Source organism: Athene cunicularia (genome assembly GCF_003259725.1).
Source record: "Athene cunicularia isolate RWA chromosome 26 unlocalized genomic scaffold, athCun1 chr26_part2, whole genome shotgun sequence".
Lineage (NCBI taxonomy): Eukaryota > Metazoa > Chordata > Aves > Strigiformes > Strigidae > Athene > Athene cunicularia.
In genome coordinates this window covers 906,385-933,336 of record NW_020799137.1, presented here as the reverse complement: position 1 = coordinate 933,336, position 26,952 = coordinate 906,385, and the positions used below count along the sequence as shown (strand labels likewise).

At 54.7% G+C, this 26,952-nt stretch overlaps 2 protein-coding genes across 6 annotated transcripts in view; one reads left to right on the top strand and one right to left on the bottom strand.

Moving 5' to 3' along the window:
* Window positions 1-24,382, top strand: part of PPFIA4 (PTPRF interacting protein alpha 4) — a 32,763-nt gene extending 8,381 nt beyond the window's left edge. For 2 of the 4 annotated variants that reach the window (XM_026864434.1, XM_026864437.1), the window contains exons 2-30: window positions 309-410; window positions 537-701; window positions 1,292-1,366; window positions 2,492-2,587; window positions 3,019-3,240; window positions 3,672-3,818; window positions 3,944-4,078; window positions 4,707-4,790; window positions 5,699-5,830; window positions 7,309-7,371; window positions 8,698-8,789; window positions 10,968-11,109; window positions 11,358-11,563; window positions 12,020-12,260; window positions 12,495-12,530; window positions 13,119-13,252; window positions 13,420-13,583; window positions 14,215-14,308; window positions 14,540-14,621; window positions 15,053-15,253; window positions 16,194-16,256; window positions 17,428-17,454; window positions 18,408-18,583; window positions 19,369-19,466; window positions 20,118-20,293; window positions 20,468-20,536; window positions 21,305-21,482; window positions 22,597-22,688; window positions 23,166-24,382. In XM_026864434.1, coding sequence (XP_026720235.1) covers window positions 309-410; window positions 537-701; window positions 1,292-1,366; window positions 2,492-2,587; window positions 3,019-3,240; window positions 3,672-3,818; window positions 3,944-4,078; window positions 4,707-4,790; window positions 5,699-5,830; window positions 7,309-7,371; window positions 8,698-8,789; window positions 10,968-11,109; window positions 11,358-11,563; window positions 12,020-12,260; window positions 12,495-12,530; window positions 13,119-13,252; window positions 13,420-13,583; window positions 14,215-14,308; window positions 14,540-14,621; window positions 15,053-15,253; window positions 16,194-16,256; window positions 17,428-17,454; window positions 18,408-18,583; window positions 19,369-19,466; window positions 20,118-20,293; window positions 20,468-20,536; window positions 21,305-21,482; window positions 22,597-22,655 — 3,459 coding nt within the window. In that variant the 3' untranslated portion in view covers window positions 22,656-22,688; window positions 23,166-24,382. The remainder of the gene's footprint in view (window positions 1-308; window positions 411-536; window positions 702-1,291; window positions 1,367-2,491; window positions 2,588-3,018; window positions 3,241-3,671; window positions 3,819-3,943; window positions 4,079-4,706; window positions 4,791-5,698; window positions 5,831-7,308; window positions 7,372-8,697; window positions 8,790-10,967; window positions 11,110-11,357; window positions 11,564-12,019; window positions 12,261-12,494; window positions 12,531-13,118; window positions 13,253-13,419; window positions 13,584-14,214; window positions 14,309-14,539; window positions 14,622-15,052; window positions 15,254-16,193; window positions 16,257-17,427; window positions 17,455-18,407; window positions 18,584-19,368; window positions 19,467-20,117; window positions 20,294-20,467; window positions 20,537-21,304; window positions 21,483-22,596; window positions 22,689-23,165) is intronic. The other 2 variants (XM_026864436.1, XM_026864435.1) reach the window with 2 other exon arrangements.
* Window positions 24,383-25,184: 802 nt separating this feature from the next.
* Window positions 25,185-26,952, bottom strand: part of MYOG (myogenin) — a 2,813-nt gene continuing 1,045 nt past the window's right edge. The window contains exons 2-3 of one of the 2 annotated variants that reach the window (XM_026864474.1): window positions 26,089-26,166; window positions 25,185-25,306 (exon numbers count right to left, since the gene is read on the bottom strand). In XM_026864474.1, the coding sequence (XP_026720275.1) occupies window positions 25,185-25,306; window positions 26,089-26,166 (200 nt within the window). Of the gene's footprint in view, window positions 25,307-26,088; window positions 26,171-26,952 lie in introns of both variants that reach the window. The other variant, XM_026864473.1, reaches the window with a different exon arrangement.

Genomic DNA, 26,952 nt, shown 5'->3' with positions numbered 1-26,952 from the left:
AATGCCATTGAGTGCCTCTGGAGCTGTAGAGCAGTTTCTTGTGTCTCTGGACAGCAAACCAGATGGATAAATTTTGGCATGCTGTGTTCTCCCTTGTCCGAAGCACTTAGGGAAGCCAGGAACAGATCACCTCCCAGCCCAGCTGTGGTTCTCCACTGATTTCTGTGTTCCCCTTGGTGTCACCGTCTCTCACTGGTTGGGTTCGAATGGGAAGTGCTCTGCACTGGAGGTCCCAGCAGTGGGGCCGTGATACTGGGTCCGTCTTCATCCTGCTCTCCCTGCTCATGGCCGTGCCCTGATTTCTACAGGAGTTTGCAACACTGACACGGGAGCTTAGTGCGTGCCGGGAACAGCTCCTGGAGAGGGAAGAAGAGATCTCAGAGCTGAAAGCCGAGCGCAATAACACTCGGGTAAGCATATAAAACCTGCTGTCTGACTTTCAGTCCTCAGAAATGTGGGACACCGCAGGCTGCTGGGCCGACATCGGCATTGGCAGCCGCCAGGGTGGTGAGAGCCTCACGCTTACCCTCTTGCAGCTCCTGCTGGAGCACCTGGAGTGCCTGGTGTCGAGGCATGAGCGGTCCCTGAGGATGACCGTGGTTAAGCGTCAGGCCCAGTCGCCATCCGGGGTTTCCAGTGAGGTCGAGGTGCTCAAGGCGCTCAAGTCACTCTTTGAGCATCACAAGGCGCTAGATGAAAAGGTGAGACAGGCTGCTGGGACCTCTCCTGGCTCGCTCCGTGAGCATCCCCTGCTCAGAGCTAACCTCCCAACCCTCTCCCTCCCTTGTTGTTAAGCTGGGTGGTGACATGAGGTCCTTCAGGAGGAAGGTCTTGGATATCCAAAAGTTACAGCACCCTCATTTTAGGAGCTGGTGGGGCTGCTGCATGCATGCTTTGGTTTTGAGGCTGTCCAGGATGGGGAACTTGTTTCCCCAGGTCACTCACGTGGTGGTGGTGAGTGCTGGCATTTAGCACCCTGGTTCAGTCTTTGCAACAACTCTTATTCCTCCTGATTCATTTGCCTCAGGCATCTCCTTCCTCTGCTAAAAGATGTCTTCAAGCTGTCCTGGCCATAGGTCTCCAAGAGTGAGCTTGGCCCAGGTTGTTCCTCTCCAACATGCTTTCGCTCTCCCAGGCAATGGGCTGGAGCATCCCTGAGGCTGTGCCCTGGATATGAATCCACCTGAGCCTGGCTGTCAGCCTGACAGAAAGGGGTGGGAAGTTGCCTGGATCCTGGGTACCGCCATCACGGATGAATAATGGTCTTTCCTGTTGTCTTACATGACTGCAGGTCAGGGAACGCTTGCGAGCAGCCTTAGAGCGAGTGGCAACCTTGGAGGAGCAGCTTGTGGATGCCCATCGGCAGGTAAGAGGTATTTGGGCAGCCTCCCCTGGGCCCTTGCTGGGGTGCCTGCTGGGCTGGGACTGTTACATTTGTGAATTCATGTTGAATTAGCTGAAATCCCACCCTCAAATGGTCATGCAGATCGGAGAAATGGTGTTTTGGTATTTTTAATGTAAGGCTTTTATTCTAAATGTGCTGTTTACATTAAGAATTGTCTGTAATTAAGGAAATCTTGTAAATATTCTGAAAACTTTTGTCTCTCAGGCAAGGTTGTGTCTTTTTGCTGTTTGGTGTTTATTTCAGTGACAAAAGCAACCTGGACTTGAATCATTTTAGGGGACTGAGAGTGACTTGGGATTTTCCATACCTCAGCAAAGACCCAAACCTTGCTACTCCAAGCACCTCATCTTGCATCCCCCGTCTCCTTCCTTGCTGGGGCCCTAGCATGGGAATGTCACTGGCCCCAATATCTAGCCCTTTTTATCCTGGCGAGATATTAACCCTGTTTTCCTTCCTGAAGTTTGTGCCTAGCCGCTACTGCCAAAAAAGAAAGAGTATAGCCTCTGCCTGGCCAAATTTTGCTCCTTTTCCAGTTCCCAGGACGTATCTCACAGTACTTCCCCAGACTCAGCAGGAAGGAAGTGCCTGGTCTTTGCTCACCTTGAAGGGACCTTTCCCTATTCTCCCCCAGCAGAGCAGGGTGCGATATGTCACTGTTTATCCCCTGCTCCTGCTGGCTATGTCTGCACTGGTTTTGGAGTCTGGCTGTAAACTAGTGAAATGAGTTGGGAGGGAGTCCTGGGATGCAGGGCTCAGGTCCCTGAGGGCTCACCAAGAACTTACTGCTGGGGTCTTACTTTTAACCAAATCTTACTGCTGGGGTCAGGTTCTTTGCAGGCCTGTAGCAAACACCATTCTGCACATGCAAGATGGGTAGACTTCATCCTTCATCAGTGCTGAGCCTTCACAGCACCTCTGCCTTCCCTCTTTTCTTCACCCTACCCCTCCACTTCTTCCCCAGCCATAGGCAGTAGCTGAATATGACAGTGGTTGGAGACCTGGGTGCACCAGGGCTGGCCTCACCTGTGGCCAGACCAGCTGGTCTCATCTGCTTCCTCTCATTAATTAAGTCCTGTTGTCATGCAGGTGGCAGCTCTGCAGCAAGGCACCACGCGGGAGGCCCCGGCAGGTGAGCGGGATGAGAGGGAGCCCAAGGAGCCAGCACAGAAGCTTCCATGGAAGGTGAGAGCCCCAGAAGCCCCTGCTCTGAACATGCTCACTGAGGCTGTAGTTTCTTCTTCTTTGTTGCTGGCTTCAGGGTGCTGAAAACTTTTTCCCCTCTCCCCTGGGTCTAGCCTGCTGGGAAATGCCCTTCCTGGTGGATCCAGGCCATTTCTGAGAGGAGGGGAAATTGTGCTCCCACTCAGATGCTCCTAGGGGCTCTGATTCCAGAGATGTTCTGGGAAGCCCTCAGCCATCCCTATTCCATCGTGCCTGTGAGAAGCCACATCCCTGGCTAGCAGAGACTGTTGACAGAGGGTCTCAGAGCCCCACATCCCCACTCCCCACCACCTCACTGGGTCCCTGCAGGGCCATGTTCACCCATTGCATAGCCGCAGGCAATGCCAGCCCATGCTTTGGGGCAGCCCAGCATCTGCCTCCCTCTCTTGCAGCGGCTCTCCAACGGCTCCGTCCACCCGGATGATGAGGCAGGGCGGGTGGTGGAGCTGCAGGAGCTCCTGGAGAAGCAGAATTTCGAAGTGGTTCAGGCCAAGGAGCGCATCTCTGCGTTGGCTGCCAGTGTCACCGAGCTGGAGGAGGATCTGGGCACCGCCAGAAAGGATCTGATCAAATCGGAGGAGATGAGCAGCAAGTACCAGAGGGACCTCCGAGAGGTTAGACGCTGCCCTCTTGCACTGCCAAGCCTGTTGCAGTTGCAGAGACATTCACAGCAGCTTCTGTTCTGGGTTGGGAAGGGATTGTAGCTCCTGTTGTATGCAGGGTAAAGACCTGTGTTCCCCAAAAGAGGCCACTGCCTTTGGGAGATTGTCCCCCTAGCAGGACTTCCCTGAGGTTATAAGCAGACACTGATATCCAGGTGTGCTGCAGACCCGGGGCAGTGAGCTGTGTCAATGCTAGAAGGTTTTTCTGTGATTGCTTGACTCTATCACTCTTCCACTCTGCTGTCCCTCAGCCCCACATGCAGCAGGGTTTTCATTGCATGCTTGGACTTGGGGGTGTCCCAGGCTTACAGGAGCTGGGTTGCCCAGTTATTCCCAAATTGGTGGTCACAGATCAAGATATAATAGCCCCATCACTTCCCCAGGCTCTGGCTCAGAAAGAGGACATGGAGGAGAGGATCACCACACTGGAGAAACGCTACCTGGCAGCCCAGCGAGAAGCCACCTCCATCCATGACCTCAATGACAAGTTGGAAAGCGAGTTGGCCAACAAGGAGTCCCTGCACCGCCAGGTACCAAAGTTGGACCCAAAGATTCCTCTCACCACCCCAGGGACTTGGGAGGGAGAAGTGGATACTGGGGATGGGACAAGTGGGCAAGCCTTGGTGCTGAGCACCCATCCTGCCCTGTCCCGCAGTGCGAGGAGAAAGCCCGGCACCTGCAGGAGCTGCTGGAGCTGGCGGAGCAGAAGCTGCAGCAGACAATGCGGAAGGCGGAGACGCTGCCCGAGGTGGAAGCGGAACTGGCCCAGCGCATTGCTGCACTCACCAAGGCAAGTGTGATGGGTGATCAGGGACCAGAGCCAGAAGGGACTGCAAGAACCAGAGGAAGAGGCACGTCTGAACACCCCCTGCAGCAATGGAACCCCTGGCAGGCCCAAGGCACCTGCTCTCATTCCCAGCCTCTGAGTTTTGCTATCCTCTGCCTCCCCCATGGCTGCAGGGACAATGCACCATTTTTTAAGCTCTCGACGTGTCCTGAATGCGTGGGGTTTGCTCCCTTCCCTTGGCTCCTTTCTCCAAAGCAGAGATGGCCCTGTCGGTGTGGAAGGCCTTTGGCTTGTGCTGGGACCACTCTGGGATGAGGAGGAAGAGGAAGGACCCAGGCTGGATCTGGGAGAGTGCAGGCCTGGAGAGAAGTGTGGATATGGCCAGCCCTACCCTTCCCAGGCACTGGAACGGGTGTCTAGTCGCTCACAGAGCACTTCCATCTCCTATCACCTTGCTAGCAGGGCTGTCCTGGGCTCACAGCACACAGTGAACCGTGGCAGGGATGCAGGCAGTGGGAGAGAGCGCCGCATCCCAGGGAAGGATGTGGGTGCAGGAATGGAGGGAGGGATGCAAGAGGGCCCACGTGGTTTTGGGGAGCATCATCCGAGAGGGCTGCTCTGCTTTTCCCAGGCAGAAGAGAGGCACGGAAGCATCGAGGAGCATCTCCGGCAGCTGGAGAGTCAGCTAGAGGAGAAGAACCAGGAGCTGGCCAGGGTAAGTGCTGGGAGTCCTTGCGGGTCTTTGGCTCCCTGTTGCCTTAGTGGCTGGGTACCCGGGCACGCCACAAAGGGCTGTCTTGCTGGTGTCTCTGAAGCATAATGGGGAGAGGACCCTCATCCCCATCCAGGATCTCTTAAACTAGAGCCACACAGGAGCTATGACACTCTCTGCTGTGGTTTCCCCCTCTCCCAGGCATCCAAATCTTGCTGTTAGCTGGCTACATCCACTCCTCTCCCAGCATCACCCCCTGGAGCAGCTGGGACCCCAAATGCAGGGTGGAAGGGGAGACTCCAGCAGCTCTTCCCACAAGCCTGGATCATCAGCAGGGCAAGATGGATGGGCACTGGGAGCAAAGGGTGCTGCCCCTCAGAAAGCCAGGGAGGCCGAACTGATGTGTCCTGGGCTGCACAATCCCTGCCATGCTCCTTAGCCCGTGGCTGGGCTGGGCTGTCCACGCAGGAGGCTGAGATGCCCCTTTCCTGGGTTGCCCAGGTGGAGTGTGTGCCCCTGGAGAAGCCCAGGGTTGTTTTGGCCTAGGGCAGAGACTTGGAGAGACCTTTGCAAATCCAGAGGATCATCATCCATTGGGGTCTGGGCTGTGCCCCCATTGTGGCTGTACCTGTCAGGTGCACTTTTTCTTGAGGGTCAGGCTGACAGGATTTCTTGGGATCCTGTTGTCTCTCTTGTTCATCTTTGGCTGGGAAATGGCAGAGACCAGCAGAACCCCAGTGGAGGGTCCAATCTATGCTGGAAGGGCTGGATTTGTCCCCAAAAGCTGGGTCTGGTGGATCAGCTCTGACACCACCAGGATGCATGGGATGGCAGGAGGGCACTGAGCCCCTTGTGACAGGAGGAGCAGTTCTGCTGGGTCTGACGTGGCCAGTCACTCTTTGCTGTTGCAGGCCCGCCAGCGGGAGAAGATGAACGAGGAGCACAACAAGCGTCTCTCAGACACTGTGGACCGTCTGCTGAGCGAGTCCAATGAGCGGCTGCAGCTGCACCTCAAGGAGAGGATGGCGGCCTTGGAGGAGAAGGTAGTGGCTAGGGGGGGGTCTTCTGGGGGGCTGGTTGGGGGGTGGAGGGGCCCACAGCCCCTCCAGCGTGGAGCCCTGGCCAGCCACAGCACAGAGGTTTGGAAATACCTGTGCAGGGATGGAGAAATGATTCACACACAGGACACCAGCCAGGCACTGGGGTTGGTGGGAGCGCAGGGAAGCGTGCTCTGCATCACACCCTTGCCTCTGGCTGGCCCTTGCTCAGCAAGACCCACTCCCCACTGTCTTTCACCTCCAACAGCAGCAGGATTTGTCCTGCTCTGTTCCCTCACTCCCCTGTGTCTCCTGCAACGCAGCCTCCACTGCAACCTATGCCTGGCTGTCGGAGCAAAACCCTAGTGCATTTTGCAGGAGAAAATGCAGCGTTCATCCTCTTCCACCTCCCCATTCCGTCCATATGCTGCCTTGAAACCCTCCTGTCTCCCAAGCCCAGACTGATATGCCTTCTCCAAGCCAGGGCAGTCCATGAGCAGCCTCCCAGATCCCACCACACTCCCCCCTGGGTACCTGGGCTTTCCTTTGAGGAGCCAGCTGGAGTTGCTGCTGCCCCAGCGTGAATGCAATTAGTTGGGAAAGCAGGTGTCTCAGAGTAAGGATAAACCTCACAACACCAACGGGAGGTCAGCCCTTGGTAATTCACCTCTATTTGGTTTCCTGCAGGGACCAGCCTCCCCTTAGCAAGTCAGAGCACAGAGGAGTTGCATCTCCCAGCTGATCCCTCCAGATCCAGGTCTAACTCCCTGTTGCTCTGCACCTCCTGTCCCCAACCAGACCCAAATATGTCAGCATGTCCAGTCATTCAGCAGATGTCTGAGTGGCTCTGGATAAAAAGCAGGACCCAACACATAGGGCTGAGTCCAAATTCCCATCCTAGGAAGGAACAGGGATCAGAGCAGTGGTGCCTTGAGAAGGGGCATAGTCTGCTCCCAGCCTGCTGCTGGCACTAGCTCACCCAAGAGAGCTCCTCCGGGTCTTCTGTGGGCAAAAATGATGCTGTTTGACTGCCAGCACATCCTAAAAAAGACCAGTAGGTCAGGCAGCTGCAAACATATGTTCTTTTCCCCTGCTTATTCCCTACCTTAGATGTAGGGAATTTTTGCCCTTTATCCAGGTGCTTGAGGAGTTGATCTCCTCTCAGACATATTTCCTAATCTTCAAGCCCTGCCCATCAAATCTCTAATCGCTGTTTGCCCTCCATGACCATGGTGTAGGGCAGGAGTTGGGCTATGGCAGCCCTGCTTGAGAAGCAGGAGGTTTGTAGAGGAGACTGGTTCATGGCAGCCAGGTGAGGGACAGATCAGGGAGCCATTGCCATCCCTCCTGCCAGGCATCCGTCACACCATCCACGCATCGATTCCACACTGGCCATCCCCAGGAAGCCACATGGCCGTTTTCTAAACGGTCTCTCTTTTTCTTTCCTGTTTTTGTTCCCCTTTCTTTTGTTTCGTTTTTCAAAGAACACATTGTTACAAGAGCTGGAAAATACCCAAAAGCAGATAGAGGAACACCAGCACGACAAGGTAAATGCCGCTGCAGGGAGCCTGCTCTAGTGACTGCGCTTCCTCGCTCCTAATCCCCGGCTAGTGGCAGTGGCGCCTCCTAAAATACCCTAGTTTCGGAGGAGCTGGGATCCCAAAGCGCCCAGCAGCAGGAGGCCACAAACTAACCCACGCAGTGGCTGGATGGAAGCTGCCACCCACCTCCCTGGAGACCCCCGGTTCGGTTCCCTAACAGGCACGTTCTGTCCCGTCTCCATATTTCTATCATGCTCATCCATCCCCGAAACCCTGCCGAGGACAGCAGCGAGGCCGGGGTGGCTTCGCCCACGTGTCTAGAGAAGGGTTTACCCCAGTGCTCTTTGGTGCAGCCTGGCTGTGAGGGACAGTGCTGCTCAGACAGCCATGTCCCCTTCGCCCCCAAGGCTTTCTAACTCAAATTGGTGGGAAGATCTGCTCCATGCCCAGCTTGCAGAAGGCCCCGTAGGTCTTCATGCCTCCCCTGCTCTCAGATAAAGCATCTAAGTAGGGTCTGCAACACGAGTCCACATTGGCCTGTGCTGGAAAGCTTGAGGGTTGCAGCTTTTTGAAGCAATGGGAGCTTTTGGGATGTGCCCCATGTCTCCTGCATGGTTGGGAGGACCAGGGGGTTGCTTTCCCCCTTGCCCAGGGCCTTGCTCTTCCAGATACTCCCTGCCCACAGTGAAGATGTGTGGGTGCTGCTCGTGCTCCCCGGCCATGGCTGCTCAGCTCAGAGCAAAGCTCGAAGTCTTGCATGATGCTGCCTGCATGTTACCCACCCTGGTTCAGTCTGTTTGCCCACGGGTCTGGATCCTGCTGTGCCTGAAGGATCCCATCTCCACTGCCTCCCTGCCTGCCTGCAGCCTCCCATCTCCCGCAGGACAGCACGATCACTTAGTGCAAGTGCAGGTTCCTAATGAGGACAGGGCTGGCAGCGGGAGGGACAGGGCCAGCATCAAATTTGGCTAGCGAGTCTCTCGCTGCCTGCCCTTTGCCAAGGCAAATGTGTCTGTGTGGTCTGGATTCAAACCAGAGCACCCTAGTGGGACCAATTTTCCTTTGTCCCTCAAACCAGCATTGCTTTGAGCACACGTGTGTCTGTCTGTCTGGCCTGTGATCACTCCCCTCGCAGCATAGCCCCAGCATCGTCATTCACTGTTGCCTGCATGAGCTGTTTCTTCACCAATGTGTCAGAGGTGCTTTGAACCTTGGACAGGGATTTTTAAAGGGAATATAAACCTGGAAATAGCTAAGGATGTGGGTTGCCCCAAACCTGGCTGCTTTTCAGAGTAAAACCAACCTCTGCCTGTCTTTTGTCTCCCCAAACAGCGACGATTGTCCGACGAGATCGATAAACTGAGGCTGGAGGTCGATCAGCTCAAGACCAGAAGTGGGACATTCGTGGAGAGTGTGCACACAAGGTAAGGGCTGCCTGCCAAAACCCTGCCAGCCTGTGCATGCCCCAGTTCCATCCCACACCCACGCTTTGGGGGCCTTTTGATTTTAGGGCCCCAAGTGCTGTTGGCATCAGGCATTTCTGGTTTCACGAAGCTGAAGCCAGCAGGGTTGGCTCCAGCTGTGCCATCCCCAATGCAAATCTGTCCTAGGATGAGACACAGACCATTGAGAATAGCCCAGCCCAACTGAATGGCCCAAAATTTGCTCTTCTAAGGGAAAAAAAAATGCTGGGCATCGTTTCTTTTTCCACATAAAGGCCTTAGGGCTTAATTTTCTATGAAAGCTGGATGTTCACCAAATGCCTTTCCCTGCTGTGATGCTCTGGGGATGGGCTGGTGGAGAAGGAGGAACCTCTTTTGAGATGTTGCAGGCAAAGAAGGATGACCACCCCATTTTTTCCCTTCCTCTCTGCAATGGTCCTCTCACACACTTTCATTTAAAGTCAGCTGGGAGATAAGGAGGTCATAGCCCAGAGCACCAGGAGACGTGAATCCAGTGGGTCTCACCCTCCAGCACTGACTGGGGTACCCAGCACTGCTGCAAGAATCCAGGGGGTTAGAAGAGGAGGGTGCCAGCATGACATGCACCCCACTGCGTTGCTGTGGCCGCTTGGGAGACCACATCCTCTCCTAAGCACTACTGATGTGGGTTTGAGGCAGCAAGGGATCAGTGAGAACCACCACCAGTAGGAAAATTCACCTCTCAGGAAGGCTGGAAAAGATGGAAAGGAGCTGGTGGAACCAGCTTCAAATCCGTCAGCAGCTATGGCAGAGAGAAGACCTGGAGGCCCTGTATCTGTCATGGAGAGAAGAAATGGGGAGAGCGGGGAAGAGCTTGTGAGAGTGAACGATAGCTGAGTGCCAGAGGAGTGTCTGGATCATGTGTGGGACCTCTCTGAATAAGAACAGGATGGGTGATTTATTCTTTTTTTAATTTCTTGGAGGAAAAATCAGCAGAAAGCTTGAGTTACAGAGGCTAGAATAATCCCTCAGCTGAAATGTCAGCTTTTGTCTAAGGCGCCTTTATCTGTTTTTAGCTCAGGAGCAGCTTGTCAGCAGCTCCACAGCTTAAATTCCCTAGAAACTTGGTCTGCGCCTTCGTCTGCAAACACCGAGCTGACGCCAAGCCAAGCTGCTCGTGTTAGCGGTTTCGTCTGGGTTTGGTAGGATGCTGGGGTGGGGAGCCCAGATCTGTATCTGCACTGCAACCCAGACCCACCATGGTGGAAAAGATACTGATCTGCCTTGGACAACTGCTTTTGTCATCTCAAATTTAAAAAATCCTCATGCCTCTGGAAATGCATATAGGGAGTAATGACTCCATTCTCCAGGAAGGTGCTTTGCTCAGCTGTGTGGTTGGGTCTTCGGGGTGAGGAGGAGCAACCAGGCAGTGTGGAGATATTCCGTGAGTACCACAAGTGGCAAAAAGTGGCCTCATGTCCAACAACAGCCATTGCTCCACCTGGCATGGGGACCTACTCCCAAGCACTAACCTGAGTATGGAGGAAGAGAATAAAGAAGTCCCAGCTTCTTCTGCTGGGATATCTCAGACAATGCTCATGTCCCTGCATCTGGAAGATCTGTTTCAAGTGGGATTTTATTCAACAGAGTGGTTTTTGTTTTTTTTTTCATAAAAATGTTGAAGAAAACATAAAAAGAAAGGAGAAAAGCTCCCTGGCTGGCCCTTGTTCTGTACGATGGGAATGGGGAAGACAGGCACAAGACATGCTGTACATGTTGGGAGGTGCAAGCTGTTCTCCAGAGAGGAGGACGGGAAGGGACTGTTCAGCCCATGGCTTTGCGGCAGACCCGCTGCACAGGGTGGGTTTGGCCAGAACTGGGTGGATGCCCTGGTGGGTACTGCAGTGAAGGGGGAGGTGGCAGCAGGGTAGGCCCAGGGCTGAGCTTCCTACGGTCTGAGCACCTCTCCAGGGCCAGTGGGGGCGGATAGGGCACCTTTTCTCCAGAGCCTGGTTCTACATCATTTCATGCAGAGCAGGCAAGCATCACTGAGGTGGGCATCCCAGAGTGTCCTCGTCCTCTTCCTCTGTCCTGAGCAAGCCTGGACTGCAAAGGGAGCAGTCTGGGGATGAGGGCATCCTTGCATGGAGCAATGTCTGCAACAGGGCTCTTTCTCCCCAGGTCCCATATGGGCAGTGCCACAGACCTGCGCTTCCCACTGAGCGCCGTGGTCCATGCCCCCGCTGAGCCCTTTGGGACAGCCCCGGGCCTGCCTCGGGGACAGAAAGGCCGATTTGCTGCCCGGCGAGAAGAGCCAGCCAAGGTAATTCATGTTCATGCCAGCATGGGGGCAGAATTGGGGTTGGGGACTCCTCCTGCCTTGCATGCAGGTCTCATATGGTCTGGGGACATGGGGCAATTTCCTTCACCTGGTACGTGGGTAGGGTTAACACGGTAGGAAGCGTTTCCCTTTGGAGTTGTGCTGAGGTGTGGCTGTTGAACAGAAATCTCCAGTTTGGCTTTTGGAAACATGGGGATGCCCTGTAGGACCAGTGGACCTTGTTCCCTCAGGACTGGGAGCAGGCCCAGGCAGGCAGTGTCCTGGCCACAGGGCCTCACGCCTTCGACAGCGATCCCGAGATCTCCGATGTGGATGAGGATGACCGTGAGACGCTCTTCAGCTCCATGGATGTGCTCTCCCCTGGTGGGCACTCGGATGCCCAGACGTTGGCCATGATGCTCCAGGAGCAGCTGGATGCCATTAACGAGGAGATCAGGTAGTGACCATGGTCAAAACCCACCACTGCCTTGCTCTGAAATAGCTCAGTGGGGGCAACAAACTGCCAGGCGGTGGGAGGAGGCTCTGATGCCCTAAAACTGAGGTCTTGGTCCTGTTTCAGCCAGGGAAATAGCTCCAGGACATCCAGCCACAGGGCTTGGTCCTTCCTGCACATGGCTCCCTGTCCCTCTGCTGCATCAGGGCTGTCTCAAAGAAAGGATCATTATTTTTTGAAAAAGTTCCCCATGAATATTAAAAGAAATCATGCTGTGTCTCAGCTCTGGTTTATCTGGATCTTGGTGGATCTTGTTGCCATTCCTGGAGATTGGGGGCTTTGAGTCACAACACCCAAGGTGCATTTCCCCGGGGTAGGGAGATTCCATGACAGTGAGGTGTGAGACAACTCCCCCAAAAGGTGGGGAGCCAGGAGCCCTGAGCCCCACTGCTCCCCCAGGATGATCCAAGAAGAGAAAGAGTCCACGGAGCTCCGTGCAGAGGAACTGGAGACCCGTGTCACGAGTGGCAGCATGGAGGGCCTCAACCTCACCCAGCTCTGCAAGAGGGCTTCCATCCCCACCTCGCTGACAGCCCTGTCCCTGGCCAGTTCATCCCCTCCACTCAGCGGCCGCTCCACCCCCAAGCTCTCCTCCCGCAGCGCCGCTCAGGACCTCGACCGTATGGGGATCATGACGTTGGTGAGGAGGCACGCCGGGCGGGCAGGGGGTTGGACAGGGTGGGCACATGGCTGCCTAGGGTGGGAGCGGTGCCCCAGCATCCGCACGGGTGTGCGGGAGGGTGATGTGAAACGGGGGTGCCCACATTTGCTGTCTCCCAGCCTGGCACGCCTGGCCCCGGGACTGCTCTGCGGGGGGGTTCTCCATTAACTGCCCCCCTTTCTGTGTCTCTCTCGCTTTCCCCCTTGCAATCAGCCCAGCGACTTGAGGAAACACCGGAGGAAACTGCTAGTGAGTGGCTCCCATCCCGTTGGTTTTTGTCCAAGCCCCTTTTCCAGCCTGCTCCTGGCTTTGTCCACACCAGGTCAGGGTGCAGCAGGCGCGGGATGGAGCTGGGGACCCCAGGGATTCAGCAGGAGGATCATGGGGATCCCGCAAGGTGCTTGGAGATGTGCTGGCTGGCAGCCTGGGGGGTCTGGCAGGACATGGGGAAGTTCAGAAAGCCTCTGGGTCCTCAAACATTGTGTGTCCCCTCTGGTGACAGGGTGTCTTTGGGACATTCCCATCAGTGCTTCTTAGAGCCCTCTGCTGAGGGCCAGCAGCTTCTGTCCCCACACCCTGACATGGACCATGGGGCTGCATCCTCCCTCCTCCCTAGTCCCAGGATCTTGGCCATATGGCCACATCCTCCCCATCTGCTTGGGCATCTCGAGCCATTGCCAGAGCTCTAGTTCAGGTCAGTCCTGGAGCGTGGCAAAGCCTCAGGGCCCTGGTGGCTCTTTTGGCCATGCCTCCATGGAGCAAGAGAGAGGCAGGCAGCAGGGCAACAATGGAGCTGGGCTTTGGCCACCCAGCCTCATGGCTTCTCTGCTTGTTCAGTCACCTGCAGCTCGGGATGAAAGCCGAGAGGATAAAACCACCATCAAATGCGAAACATCCCCCCCATCCTCACCCAGGACATTGCGGCTGGAGAAGCTGGGCCACCCCGCGCTAAGTCAGGAGGATGGGAAGAGGTATGTGGAGCACCCTTTGGATCTCACACCAGTGCCTGCTCTGTTGATTTGAGGATTTATGTGGGGAGAGCGTGGGATTGTGGGACGGTCTGGGGTTTGCCATGGCTTGTGCGCTGCTCGGGAATAACCTGAAGGCTTTGCTGTTCCTCTCCCTCCTCCATCCCCAGCTCGCTGGAGGAGCAGGCCAGCAACCCCAGCAGCAACAGCAGCCAGGACTCCCTGCACAAGGGCTCCAAGAGGAAGGGGATCAAATCCTCCATCGGGCGCTTGTTCGGGAAAAAAGAGAAGGGTCGCTTGATTCAGCTGAGCAGAGAAGGGGCCACGGGGCAGGGTCCGTGAGCAGCCCTATTCCTGTGCGTGCCGGGTGGGCGTCCTCGGGCCAGGCTCTCTGCATGCCTCCTGGCACTGTCTGGCTTTGGGGTGCTGTTGGGGTGACAGGGGAAGGAGCAGGGACACCCCTGCTGGTTTGGGGATGTTGGGGCCACTGGCTCTGGGTTCCCTGCAGCTTCAGGGCAGTTGGGTCCTGGTGCTTTTTGCCCCTTGGCCCTTTCTGGCCTGAGCATGGTATCACTCTTAATGCTGTGCAAGAGCTGCAGTGAGGATAGTGACCCCCCATCAATGTATCTTTAGTATCCCCAAATCTGCTTCTCTCCCCATGGGACACTGATTTTGCAGAGCTCTTTGGTAGGAGTTGCTTTTCCACTTCTAAATCCTTCACTGCTTTGATGTTGAGCATCTTGAAATGGGAGGGATGGCAGGTGGGGATCCCCCCGGGATTTCCAGGGATGCAGGGGGGTTGTGGGGGTGGGTTGGGAATGGAGACTCTCACCTCCTGTGCTGCAATTGTACACCCGCAACTCCCTGGCATGGGGACTGTGACAGTGCCCACACTGGCCCTGGGGGATGTCGTGCTGACCCTCGGGACATCACGCTGACCTGAGGATGTCTTACTTGCCCAACAGTGCTACTGACTGACATGGAGGTGGGCATGCAGGACCCTCTGGGACTTGGCAAGCTGGGTGCTCAGGCTGAGAAGGATCGGCGCCTGCGGAAGAAGTGAGTGAACCTCCTTCCCTGCCCCAGTAAGAAAGTGTCCTGCCTGATGGCTGAGAAGCCATGGCATGGGACTGGGGATTTCTGGAAAGGCTTCTCATCTTCACCCTCTCCTGAGCCATTTTAATTCCTTTATTGCTTTGCTACCAGCTCGTTCTTACTGCCCATGGTCAAGAGCTACTCCCTTCCCCACAAGCTCCATATAAATCACTCTTCTGCTTCTGTCCCCTCCAGGCACGAACTCCTGGAAGAAGCTCGGAGGAAAGGATTGCCCTTTGCTCACTGGGATGGCCCCACCGTTGTCTCCTGGCTGGAGGTGAGGCAGAGTGTGCCTGTGCATCAGCCCCATGCACCAGCGCCTTTGCAGTCACTGCTGGTCTGTAGTGTGCTCCCCCAGTAGCAGTACAGCCCCCCGCAGTCCCACCGTGCTTGGTCCATGCACATGGTTGGTGGTTGCAAACCATGGGGGAGCAGAGCAAATCTCCAGATCCCTCACATGTTCTGTAGAGTTGCGGTTTAAGTAGAGCTTTTAGTTGAAAGGCTCAGTGAGTGCTCTTTCCCTGTGCTGTGTCCATCAGATAGAGGGATGCTGGGCTGCTCCAGGCCATCTGTGCAAGCTACGAAGCAATGAACCCCATGTGGGTATCCAGCTTTGATACTGAGCTTTTAACAGGACAGCCTTGATCCTGCCAGAGGAAGTTAGGGTACGTCAACCAGGCAGTCACTGGCTTTGCCTTGTTTTGGCAGCTCTGGGTGGGGATGCCTGCCTGGTACGTTGCTGCTTGCCGAGCCAACGTGAAGAGTGGAGCCATCATGTCAGCCCTGTCCGACACTGAGATCCAGAGGGAGATTGGCATCAGCAATGCCTTGCATCGCCTGAAGCTGCGTCTGGCCATCCAGGAGATGGTCTCACTCACAAGCCCCTCAGCACCACCCACCTCACGGACGGTAAGTGCTACATGCTACAGACCTGCTTTTCCCCCAGACAGACCACAGACCATGGCGCAGGACAACACGCTTGTTTCCCTCCTTTCCCTGGCTCCTTGGGACCACGGTGGTCCATCAGTCACCAGGGAGTCCCAGTGTTACAGGCAAGTGCAGCCGTGGAGGGAATGATGTTCCCTTATGGACCAGTCAAACCACCAGACACTTGTCCTCAGGCACAAAGATCATTTATGGCCATCAAGTGTGAAGCACTTCCCTTGCTTGAGGCACCAGCAAATTCTCTTGTCCTCACACTCAGAAGTTGTCAGCAAGAGGCTGACCCTGCTGAGCAGCCTTCAAAGAGCAAAGCTCAGGGACTGTGCCGTGGGGAGGATAAAATCCCATCCAAGCAACACATGTGTGATTTACAGGGCCACCTCAGTTATACACAGCCGTTTTCTCAATCATTTCAATACCTTGGGACCATGTGAAATTCCTGGGGCAAGACAGAGCAACTGCAGATCCCGGCCTTGCCCTGGATAGGACATGGAGTGGATGGAGGGATCATGTCTTGTGCTGGTCCCTGAACTCCTTGAGGGGTTAATGGTGCCCCAGTCACGCCAAGACACATCTGTAGAGATGCAGCCAGCAGAAGGGCCCCAAGCCTTGGATGGCCATGGCTGGGGTCACAGCTATCAGAAAGAAGCCTGCAGGCTCCATGAGCATAACACCAAAAGGCAGCCAAAGGGCCAGTGGTCCTTGCTGCACTCTCCATGGCTGCACAGGCAGCCCAGGGTCCCCATGTGCAGTGGGGTGCCACCAGCCTGAGCTGCAAGGACACTGCAGGGTCCCCCCAGTACTGCTCCAAGCACAAGGGTGGTTTGATTCTCCATCAGGCACAGTTGTGAACTGAGGCCATGGCTCCATGCTGGTTTACCCTGACCACTCTGCTTTTTCCCTGCAGTCTTCTGGAAACGTCTGGGTGACCCACGAAGAGATGGAGAACATGGCAACTTCCACCAAGACGGTGAGGCTGACCAGCCCCACTGCTGCTGCGCAGCGTATCGGTTACCGAGCTGGGCTCCGGGCATGCATTAATGCGCTAAACCCCGGGAGGGAAGGGGATCTTTGCTGTGTCTCATGTGTCAGCTCTTGGCCAGCACCATGCACCTGTTTAGAAACCATCTTTCAACCTTTAATATCCCAATAATTTCTAAAACTGCCTTAAAAACCATCAGATGCATTTGCCTTTGTCAAGCCCCTGTGGGTTTTGCTGGGTTTCTGGAGTAGCTTGTCAGTTGTGAGCTAGAGGAAAGAAACGAAAGACAAAAACCAAGAGTGATCTCAAGATAGGTGCATGAGATTGAGCCCCACATTGATCATTCTGCACCCAGAGAAGTCACTGTCATCTCCCATTGACCTTAGCACATCCAAATATTGTCCCAAGCGTCTGTCCCTACCACTGGCTGATAGCTTGGGGTCCCTCACAGGGATGTGGCTGTGCTCCCGAAACCTCTGGCTCCTTTGGAGAGATGTAGCCATTCTTCCCTCTCTGCAACTTAAAACAACCCCACATCCATGTCTCAAAGCAGGGGCAGCATTTTGGATTTGTTGTGTGAATTAGATATTTTATTGACGCTTTTGTCTGCTGGTTGAGTACCACAGACCTGTAACTGGCAGGTGCCTTTTGGGGAAGGGAGCTCACAGTTATGGCAGGACATGACCCTTTCCCTTGGCAGGTTTTGTGAGGCTGAGCAAAACCAGCACAGGTTGACAAGGGAGGAAATAGCTACAAAATCAGCAAGTTGGGTTGGGCAGCCCCTCTAGGGGTTGTGACCCATGAGCTAAGGCTTAGATTTCTCTCTGCATCCATCTGTCTTTGAGGAGCAAGCACTACCCATATTTCCCAGGAAGGATGTATGAGCCCCAGTGTCTGTGCCATCTCCAGCCCAAGGCCTGTGTGAAAATCCTCATCCTCTATCTTCCCTACTTGTCTGAGAGATGGGGTGAAACCTGGGCCCAGCAGGCTCGGGGAGTCCCCAGCACCCTGTTGACAAGGCCGAGCTCCCCAAGCCCAATCCCCATCCCCTCTGGGTCCCGCCATGCAGCATGTGTGGCACATGCTTTCATCGTGCAGAGACGCCGGGTACTGACTTTACCTGTCCTTTCTATTGACATGCTGCATGTGTCACGCTTAGGACACAGAGGAAGGCAGCTGGGCACAGGTGAGGTCCTTGTGTCACCCTTTTCCGTGGGCGGTACGTGGGGTGGTTATGGGAGGGAGAACTGGACATCACGGGACACCCGGGACATGAGCTTGGGGCATCAGTATTCGCCAAGTCCTTGTTGGAGTCTGAACCTGTACCCTGTGGTTGCTCTTGTGAGCCATCTTCCAAGTATGGAGTGGTCCTCCTGGCACCTTGCATCAAGCAGTGTCTTTCTGTGCTTCAGGCAGAGTAACTTTTTCTGGGACCTCCTCTGTAAGATACAGATCCTGTGTTAAAAACCCTCACTTAAGAGTGACCAGCCACCCTGCATGGGAGGCAGGTTTCTAGCTGCACAGATATTTAGTTTCCACTGTTTTTTTTAGCCCTGAGTTCAGGATATAGACCATTTTATGAATTGAAAAGGTGGGAGGAAAAAGTCCTGCTTGGATCCATCTCTTCTGGTTTTGTCACTCTCAAATGTTTTACTTTTCTTCTGGTGGATTTTATTTCATTTTTGGACCCAGAATCAGCTTGCAGTGAAAGTGAGTGGATGTTTTTCTGCCCCAAACTGACCTTTTTTTCATTTTGAAGTTATAAAGTAGATCCTTTGGTGGTTTCTAAGCTTCTTAAAAATCAGTTGGTAATGCACTGAAACTTATTTTCAGTTGTTTCAACTTTCATGAGTGTGTTTTTTCCAGAAGAAGCTAATCATGAAGTCCAACTGTCCCTTTTACTTGTTTTTTGGCTACTGCCTTGTCTCCTTGAGGGACATCAGTAGGATACAGACCATGGCCAACAGGACTGTTCCCTGTGACTCCTTCAGTACAAACTACAATTAAAATCCTCTGGCCTAGGTTTGGTCCTCAAGTCTCCAGGCTGCAGCACTGAACTCTCACTGGTCTCCTGAGAGTCTCCTGGCAGCTCCATCAAGCCCTGGTTTCTTCCTAGCTTCTCTGTTTGCTTCTCTGCAGACACTGGCCTATGGGGACATGAACCATGAGTGGATTGGGAACGAGTGGCTGCCCAGCTTGGGTCTCCCACAGTATCGCAGCTACTTCATGGAGTGTCTTGTTGATGCACGGATGCTGGACCATCTCACCAAGAAAGATCTCAGAGTGCACTTGAAGATGGTGGACAGCTTCCACCGGTGAGTCCTCTTCTTTGGGAGGTCCCTGGGGTGCAGTGTCTGCACATGGAGGAGAGGATGGGGCAATCTGAAGGATTCTTTCCTGTCTTGGCCAGCCCTGGTGCTGGACAATGGCTCTTCTAGACTAAACTCAAGTGCCTGGTCTGGTGCAGCTCATATGGGCAAACTTTCTTCTTCATCACACTCCTTGCAACAAAATTGCAGAGGACCAAGCCTTTTCCCGGCTGTGGAGCAAACCATGGGCAAAAATGAAGGCTTGTCCCACCTGGTACCCCACTGGCAGGCAGAACAGTCATCTGCCAGCAGCACAGCTTGGAGAAGGCTTATGCCATCCCAACCACGATGCTCAAACACCAGTATCTAGCCCTGTCATGGGGTACCACCATCTACTCCAACCCACAGGGCTGTGTCTGTGGGCCTGTCAGGGCCCTCTCTGCTCTGGGGATTAACCCGTCAGCCTGGAGCAGCCCCCATGGGCTGGTTCTCCCTTCCCTCTCCAGCCAAGCACAGAGTATCGTTATTTGGATCCATGTGCTCTCAGGCAGGTAGAGCAGGGTAAAACTGATGGACCGGGGAATTAACATGGAAGCAAGAGACATTCCTCATTTTCCAGCTAAGGTCTTCCCTTTGGGTTGAGTCTGTTCTGACCCAGCCCTGAGCCAAATCATCCTTCGGGCACATGGAGAGCAAGCAGGGAAGTGGGTCCCTCCACAGGTCCCTACAAGCTGCCTGCTCCGCAACGCTGAACCCTCCTGAGGGTTGGGTGACATCTCGTGTCCTTGCAGCACCAGCCTGCAGTACGGCATCATGTGCCTGAAGAGGCTCAACTACGACCGCAAAGAACTCGAGAGGAGGCGAGAAGAGACCCAACACGAAATCAAAGGTCAGCAGCCGCATACACGATCCAGCTCTGGAAAAGGAGATGAGAAACCTCCCAAGAGATGCCCAGTGATGGTCTCTCTCCTATCCCTTATTTTTAACACAGCATTTGCCATGGGAAGGTCGTTATTTCCGAGCAACCATGCCCACAGGGCTGTTCTCCAGGGGGGACTTCCCGGCAGTATTTCCCCAACAGATTATGCAGCTTACCCCAGTCAGGCACGAGGAGGGAGAAGAAAGAAAAGATCCAGTCTGAGCATCAGATCATCTTCCCCTGCCCATTTCAGATTCTCAGGACACCCCCCAGCTTGCTCAGCCTCCCCTTCCTTGTTGGCTGTCCTGAGATTCCCTGCGCATCTGGCTGCTGCTTAGATTACATCCCATTATTGATAATGCCCCTAATTACACCAGCAGCCGTGGGTTCTTAGGATTAATTTTCACAGTTGTTTTCTGCCTGTTATTTCAGCATTTAGTTCAGTAAATTGCAGTGAGCTGTTCCTGGCTCTTGAGCACCCGGGATTGCTGTTGGCTTGGGAAGGAGAGTCGCAGGATCAGTCTGGGGAAGTGTGAAAGGGTTGCAGGGCATCATCAGGTCCACGCACAACTACGGGCATGGTCTGAGCTGGCCCTGACACATGCCCTTGCTCTTTTGCAGACGTGTTGGTGTGGACCAATGACCAGGTCATTCACTGGATCCAGTCCATCGGGCTTCGCGAGTATGCCAACAACCTCGTTGAGAGTGGGGTGCACGGGGCGCTCCTGGCCCTCGATGAAAACTTCGACCACAACAGTCTGGCACTCGTGTTGCAAATCCCCACGCAGAACACACAGGTGAGAGCAGCATCCTTGGGGGATTTTTGGAGGAGGGTGGCCAGAGTGGGACACTTCTGCCTTTCAAATGTCTCATGGGCTTTTTCTCTGTCATTCTCAGGCTTTCCTGGGATGGAAGTTTGTGCTGTAAACTGTTTCCATTGACAGGGCATGCCCATTTTTTATTAATTTCAGGCTCGGCAAGTGCTGGAGAGGGAATTCAACAACCTGCTCGCCTTGGGCACAGATCGGAGGCTGGACGATGTGAGTACCAAACCTCTCCCACGTCCAGATCATCCTGAGTGCCCGTACTTGTGCAAGAAACAGGAGAGGCAGGACCTCTAATCTCTCCTTCCTTGTCCAGGGGAAATAGTGCATCACAGACTTTCTAGAGCAGTCGCATGAGCAGTATCAGTGGAATAAGCTAAAACTCTTAGACAAGTCCCCGAGAAATATGCTGCCAGGCTGTGGAGGCAGGTGAGGAAGAGTCATGTGCATCATTTCTAGCCTCGTGTTCAGTGGGCTGAATTTCAAGTAGGCTCACCTGGCTGGCTTTCCTTCCCAGCTGCATTAATATTGGGCATGACACATCTCCAGAAGATAAAGCTGCTAGGTTAGAGATGCCCTGTTAAGCACCCAGAAAACTGTTCACATTGGGTCACTGAAGGTGGGAATTCATCTAGATCTCACCTATGTATAGCTTTCCTCCATGCGATATGACAGCAGAGCGCAGAGAGGAGCAGGCACTTCCATATGCCATTATCTGGCCAAGGTTAGATGCATCCCTTGAGGTGTTCACTGGGGGTTGTGTGTTGAGGTCTCCAAGGCATCTTCTCAGGCGGGCTGGAGAAAAGAGATAGGCAAGCTGGAAAGGATAGAGCCTATGTCATGGTCTCCTGTGTACTTGGCTCGAGTTGACCACGCACTTCTGCACTGCCTGAGTTGGTCTCTGTGTACAGACACACCCTCGTTAGGTGGAAGCAGTGCTGGTATCTCACAGGGGCAGGCCCGTGACCTGCTCTTCCCTCACAGGGTGATGACAAGACCTTCCGTCGAACCCCATCCTGGCGAAAGCGCTTCCGCCCCCGAGACGTTCACAGCATCAACATGCTCAGCGGCTCAGCCGAGACACTGCCCGCCGGCTTCCGCGTCACCAGCCTGGTGCCTCTGCCCCCTCCATCCGCCCCTGCCAAGAAAATGCCCCCAGAAGGTAGGTCACCCCCTTCTCCCCAGGGTCCTCTCCCACCCTGGTCAGGTGAATATGGGGAATGACGTGCCACATCAGGGAGGGAGAGAGGCTTGCTGATTGCCTGCGGTGCTGAATCCGTGTGATCTGTGAGCCGTTGTCTGCTGTAAATGGTTTTTTAGTTGTTTCAGACTCTGGTCTGGTGTGTGATTTCTTTGTTTCAAACCACCAGGATGAGGGAGAGGGCTGGATTGGGCCATGAAATATCTGTCGCTCACCCTGAGTTTGGTATCCAGGTCAGGGCCTCTTGGGGTAGCACTGGGGGCTGTCAGGAAGCAGCAGCCCAGTCTGGGCCAGTCTTATCCATCGTGCCTTTTGGAAACCGTCCCCAAAGGGACTGAATTAACCAGCTCTATTCAGTCTGAGTGCTACTGAGCAGCCGCTCTCCCAGGGCTGGCAGGGACCTGCTTTGACATGCTTACTGCCGATGCTGCTGGCTGTCCTGTGTTTTAGCTGACCACATGCGGCCCATGCTCTGCCCTACCACCACATGACTCCTTTCTAGAAGGTATCTTGGTCCCTTCCAAAGCTGTAGGGATGCACAAGCTCCTGCCAGGTCACTCTGGTCCCACTGTCCCAAGCCACCTGCCACATCCCCATTGGTGCAGAGCTGACTTCAGCAAGCTCAGAAATGTATGTGTGAATGAGAAGTAGAAAGTTACGCTTTCACCTTCCAGCCCAAGCTCCTGGCTCACCTCTCCTCCTGGCTCCAGATTTGCTCAAATTTCACAGCTTTTTATCCAGCAGTTTGGATCAAACTTCAGTTCAACCTTTCCCACTCCATCCCTGGAAGCTGCAGTTCCTACCCAGCTGAGGACAAAAATCTGGGACAAAACACCTGGGGGCTTGCTCCCCAGACATAGGTAGCAGGACGCTGGCTGCCCAAGAGCAGGGTTGGCGAGCGGCAGCTTTCCAAATACCCTGGAGCCTTGGGAGCATCAGAGCTGGGCAAACATGTCTCTTCCTTTGACCCTCATCTTCATGTGGCTTCAGTGCACAGATAAATGTTTTGGTGAGAAGCTGAGAGCTAATTGGAGCAGTCACTAATTGCATACTCTGCTCTTTGACTCACTTCTAGTTGGTGCCTCTGGGTCACCCAGGCTGGAGACCTCCACGGTCCGGACGTACTCCTGCTGAGGGTCAGCGTGATGGGAACCAGCCTGGCCCTGGGTAAGTGTGAGGAGGACCGAGGCCTTGGAGCTGGATGGGGACCAAGAGGAGAGCACAAGGCCCAGCGTCCTCTGCCTGGCATCACCCAGGCAGGGTGTCGGCCTCACCAAGGTTCACCTCGACCTGGCGGACCATGGGGACCTCAGTGGTAGGGGAACAAGCCCACTGCTGCTGTGGCTCACAGGATCCTGAGATGATGCAGAAGGGATGCTCAGCATCCCAACCACATACGGTTTGTCCAGTCCCTGGACTGACAGTTCCGCTGGGGACCCCAAGACTAGGTGGGGGAGTCCCACTGGGATGAGGGAAGGATAGTCAAGCACTTCAGAGAGGCTCCTGGGATGCTGCTGTACCCCGAGTGTGGTTCCCTGTGCCAGGAGGATTCTTTACTGACTCCATCTGGGTCTGTTAGCCGGTGGGTGCACAGGTGGAGGTGAGATGGCATCCTCACGGGGCTTTTCCCACTTCGTTTCTCAGCACATCCCCACTATCTGTATGGCCACGTGCTGGCTGCCTTTCAGGACAAGAGCCCAGCCTGCGCCTGTTCCTCGGCCTAAACCAACAGACACTGCAGTCTCACTGCTGTGGACCGAAAAGGATGCTGTCCCTTTTGCTTGTGCACCCCACCGCTTCCCCCAGCTCCCTGTGGCTCTCGCCTGTGGCTCGTCTCCCACCTCTCCCCACGCTGGCCGGGCTAACGGATGTGCTCGCTGGGTGCCCGCTCTGTCGCTGGCAGAAGCGTGCTGCGATCCGGAGGAGCAGCAGAGACACCCCAGACGTGGGCTGCAATATTTGGAAACCTTTCTCCTGCCTGGTTCATGTTGCCAATACACCATGGGCTGCTGCACTGACTCGCCCGAACCCCGGGCATCAGGGATGCTGCTGCCCACAGGACTTGAAGCCAAGGAAGATTCAGGCTCATGAAAATCCTCATGCCAGGGTGGCCAGGCAAGGGGCTGCCACCAGGGTCGGCGCTGCATGGGATGGGGCGAGGACTGGCCATCATAGGGGCGAGGAGGGTGGCTGTCTGCTGAGAGGTGGGCAGTTGGGGTGCTGCATTTTGGGGTGCTGCCAGATGCCACATAGCGGGGAGGCTGCGCCTGCACAGCGGGTCCACCAAGGGCTGCGTGGGGAAGGGCTGGAACCGCCCCATACGGCTCGCTGCCAGCCGGGACGGTACCGAGCACCCACAGGAGAGGGGACCCTCCTTGGGTGCCTGTGGAGACATGACGGGGGCACCCACTGACCCTGGACGTGCCCATCCCTTCCCCTCTGGGTGCAGAGGAGATGCTCTCCCCTCCTGCCTCCAGGCTAACTGGCAGGGGTCAATCCAGGAGGCTCTTAACTCTTCCCATTTCTTCCCCGTAGGGTAGGATCTCTTCGTCTCCTCATGCCACGTTTGCCTTGTGTGGCCCCTATTTCTGATGTGATATTTATTGATGGCTGGAATGACCTTATACTTATCATGTGCTGTCTGGAAGTGCAATATCTGAGAGGCTATACAGTCACAATGTCTTTTCGGTGTATTATTTGCCTAATACAGTATTAAATATTTTTTTAATTTGAAGAGTCAGTGAGCCCTTTATATCAATGCCCTATTTCTTTCGTCATATTATTGGTACTGCATGGACTCCAAACCCTGGATCGGGTCAGGAAAGGATGTATGTGTGTTCCAATAAACAGGATTTTAAAACAGTGCTGGTTTGAGCCTTTTTTCTACAGCCCAGATTAAAAGCATTAATTAATCTTTAGCTCCCCCAAGAGTTTTGGGGTACAGGGCTGAGCCCAGTTGCAAACCATTGTGATCACTGGTCTCTACTGGGCTGATTTAAGCATGGGACATCCAGTTCCCACCACTGAGTTACCACACTGAGGTCCAGCTGGATTTTCTGATATCGAGAAATTGCAAACCTGGGAATTAGGGGAGACCTGCGCAGAGGGAGACAGCAGTAAAGGAAGCCCCAAGCAGTTCAAACAAGAATGCCTTTATTTTTAAAAAAATCCAAATAAGTTAGCAAAAATAATAATTAAAAAAAAAAAAAGGCAACTCCACACAACGTTCAGTAGAAAAGATGGTGCAGGCAGCCTCTGCAGGGCTCGGCACCCGCAGGACACCAGCCAGAGAGAGACGTTGGTCGAAGAGCATCTTGGAAAAAAAATCAGCAAGCGAACCCAGCACACACATTGGCCCCCAAAAACCGATCGCCCCTGGACGGGGAGTGAAGCTGAGCCCAACGCTGGGCGGCCGCCCTTGCAGGAACTGGGGCTGCCACCAGCATGGGGCCGTGGCGCTGCTGAAATCCCACCTCTCCCCATTATTTTTTGTTCAGCTGGGCGGGCAGGAGCATTTCGCGAGGAGTAGGAAAGGAGGCGAGTGGTTTCAGCAGTGCAGTCCACAATGCTGGAGGGGTAAATACAATTTCCAGCGGCTGGACCCTTCCGGCATCTTATTCCCATCCATTACCAGCTCAAAGAGCTGCTGGGTTTTGCGCCGGCTCAGTTTTGAACCTGCTCCTCCTGGAACGTCACGGCCACATCCTCCACCGCGATGCTCTCCACGATGGAGGAGAGCGAGTGGAGGTTGCGGTCCTCCGCTGCGTCATCAGCCAGGAGGTGATCTGCGGAGAGCAAGGGGGGGATGACTCTGCTGGGGCCAGGGACCGTGTGCTGGGGATGGCTCCTGGCTCTGTGCAGGGGGGACCCCGTGACCTCCTGCACAGCCAGAGTGATGCGGGGACCTGCTCCCAACTCCCACCCAGGGGGCAACCAGATCTTCCCCTGGAGAGGGCAACAAGGAGTGAAACTTTTGGACACTTCTGAGGTTTTATTCCCCACTGGAAAAGGAGATTGAAGTTTCTGCCATCTAGGGAAAAAAGCAGGTGGATTTGGGTGGGGGGCGGGTAGCTGCAATAATGGGAAAAATAAGTCTGCAGCTGCAGAGAGGGCGTGGGCAGGGAAAGGGAACGTGGGGCAGCAATGCTCAGTGATGCTCAGCGATGCTCAGCACCGCTCAGCACCACAGCAGGCAAAGCCAAGCTGAGGGATGGCGATGGACAAACCCTGGATGGGGATCAAGCTGTCGGGGCCCTGAGCTGCCACAGTCCAGTTTCTCAGCTCCTAAGAGCAGGGGTCTTGGTGAAATCAGGCAGTGGGAGAAGCCTGAACCTGCTGAGCATTGAGCCAAGGAGGTGTTGGAGGGTTTATGAGCCTGAGGGGAGCTCATCTCTCTGTAACAGCAGGGTGGGGAGAGGACAAGGCTCCTTTTGTCCTCCGCTCTGAGCACCTCCTGCCTGGGAGGGTTGGCTCAGCGATGCTCTGCCTCAGGACTGCGGTGTCCCCCACTGCTGCCCCCATCCCAGCGAAGCTGCAGGACACCGGGCCGAGGCGGGGAAGCCCTTACCTGCAGGGTTGGTGCCAAACTCCAGCTGGCTGCTCCACTCGGGGCTGCAGGACGAGCTGCCGGACCCGCACTCACTGGCTGCCTGCAAGGAGCCGAGATGCTAACCATCACCTCCTCCAGTCCGGCCAAACCCCACCAGCCACCCCAAAAACACCCAGGGGGGGTTCGGAGCACAACACCCCTGCGGAGATGGGCATGTCCCTCCCCACCTGCAAAGCAGCTGGAGGAGCCAACAGCTTTTGGGGTCCCCAGGACCCGATGGGCCGGATGCTTTGTCAACAATAAAGGCTGAAAACCCTCCTTTTTAGCCTCTGGACACGGGAGATGGGGCCATCCGCTCACTGCAGGTAAAAAAGGTGTCTCTACCTGGTGACTATGAGAAAGGGCTGGAGATGGAAGAATGTCCTTGGGCAAAACAGCTTTTTGCTGAAAATCACCTAATCAGGCTCATAAAAAATGACACACGGGCTTGACACCCTCAGGCCATCCCGAGGGGATTTCTGGGGAAGATCTTTTGGCAGTTTGATTTGTGGATTTGGGGCTGAACCGCTATTTCAGAGAGAAGAGCTGACAGCCTGAAAAATGAGACCGTTACTCAGCAAAGCTCTGAATTAACTTTTTGAGTGTGTGCGTGTCTTTATCTGGAAGCGGATGCCATCTGGGTTTAAACCCAAAATATGATTTATAGGAGCAACCCCAAGGACCCTACTATTTGTAGCAGCTTAGAAATGGTACTGTGGGTCTACAAGCTCACAGCAGGACTGGCAAATTAATTAACACTTGGATTTATTTCCCACTAAAGCGGGAAATTCTTACAGATATGAATTTTTTTCCCAGAAGGAAAAAAAAAAAAAAAAAAAAGGA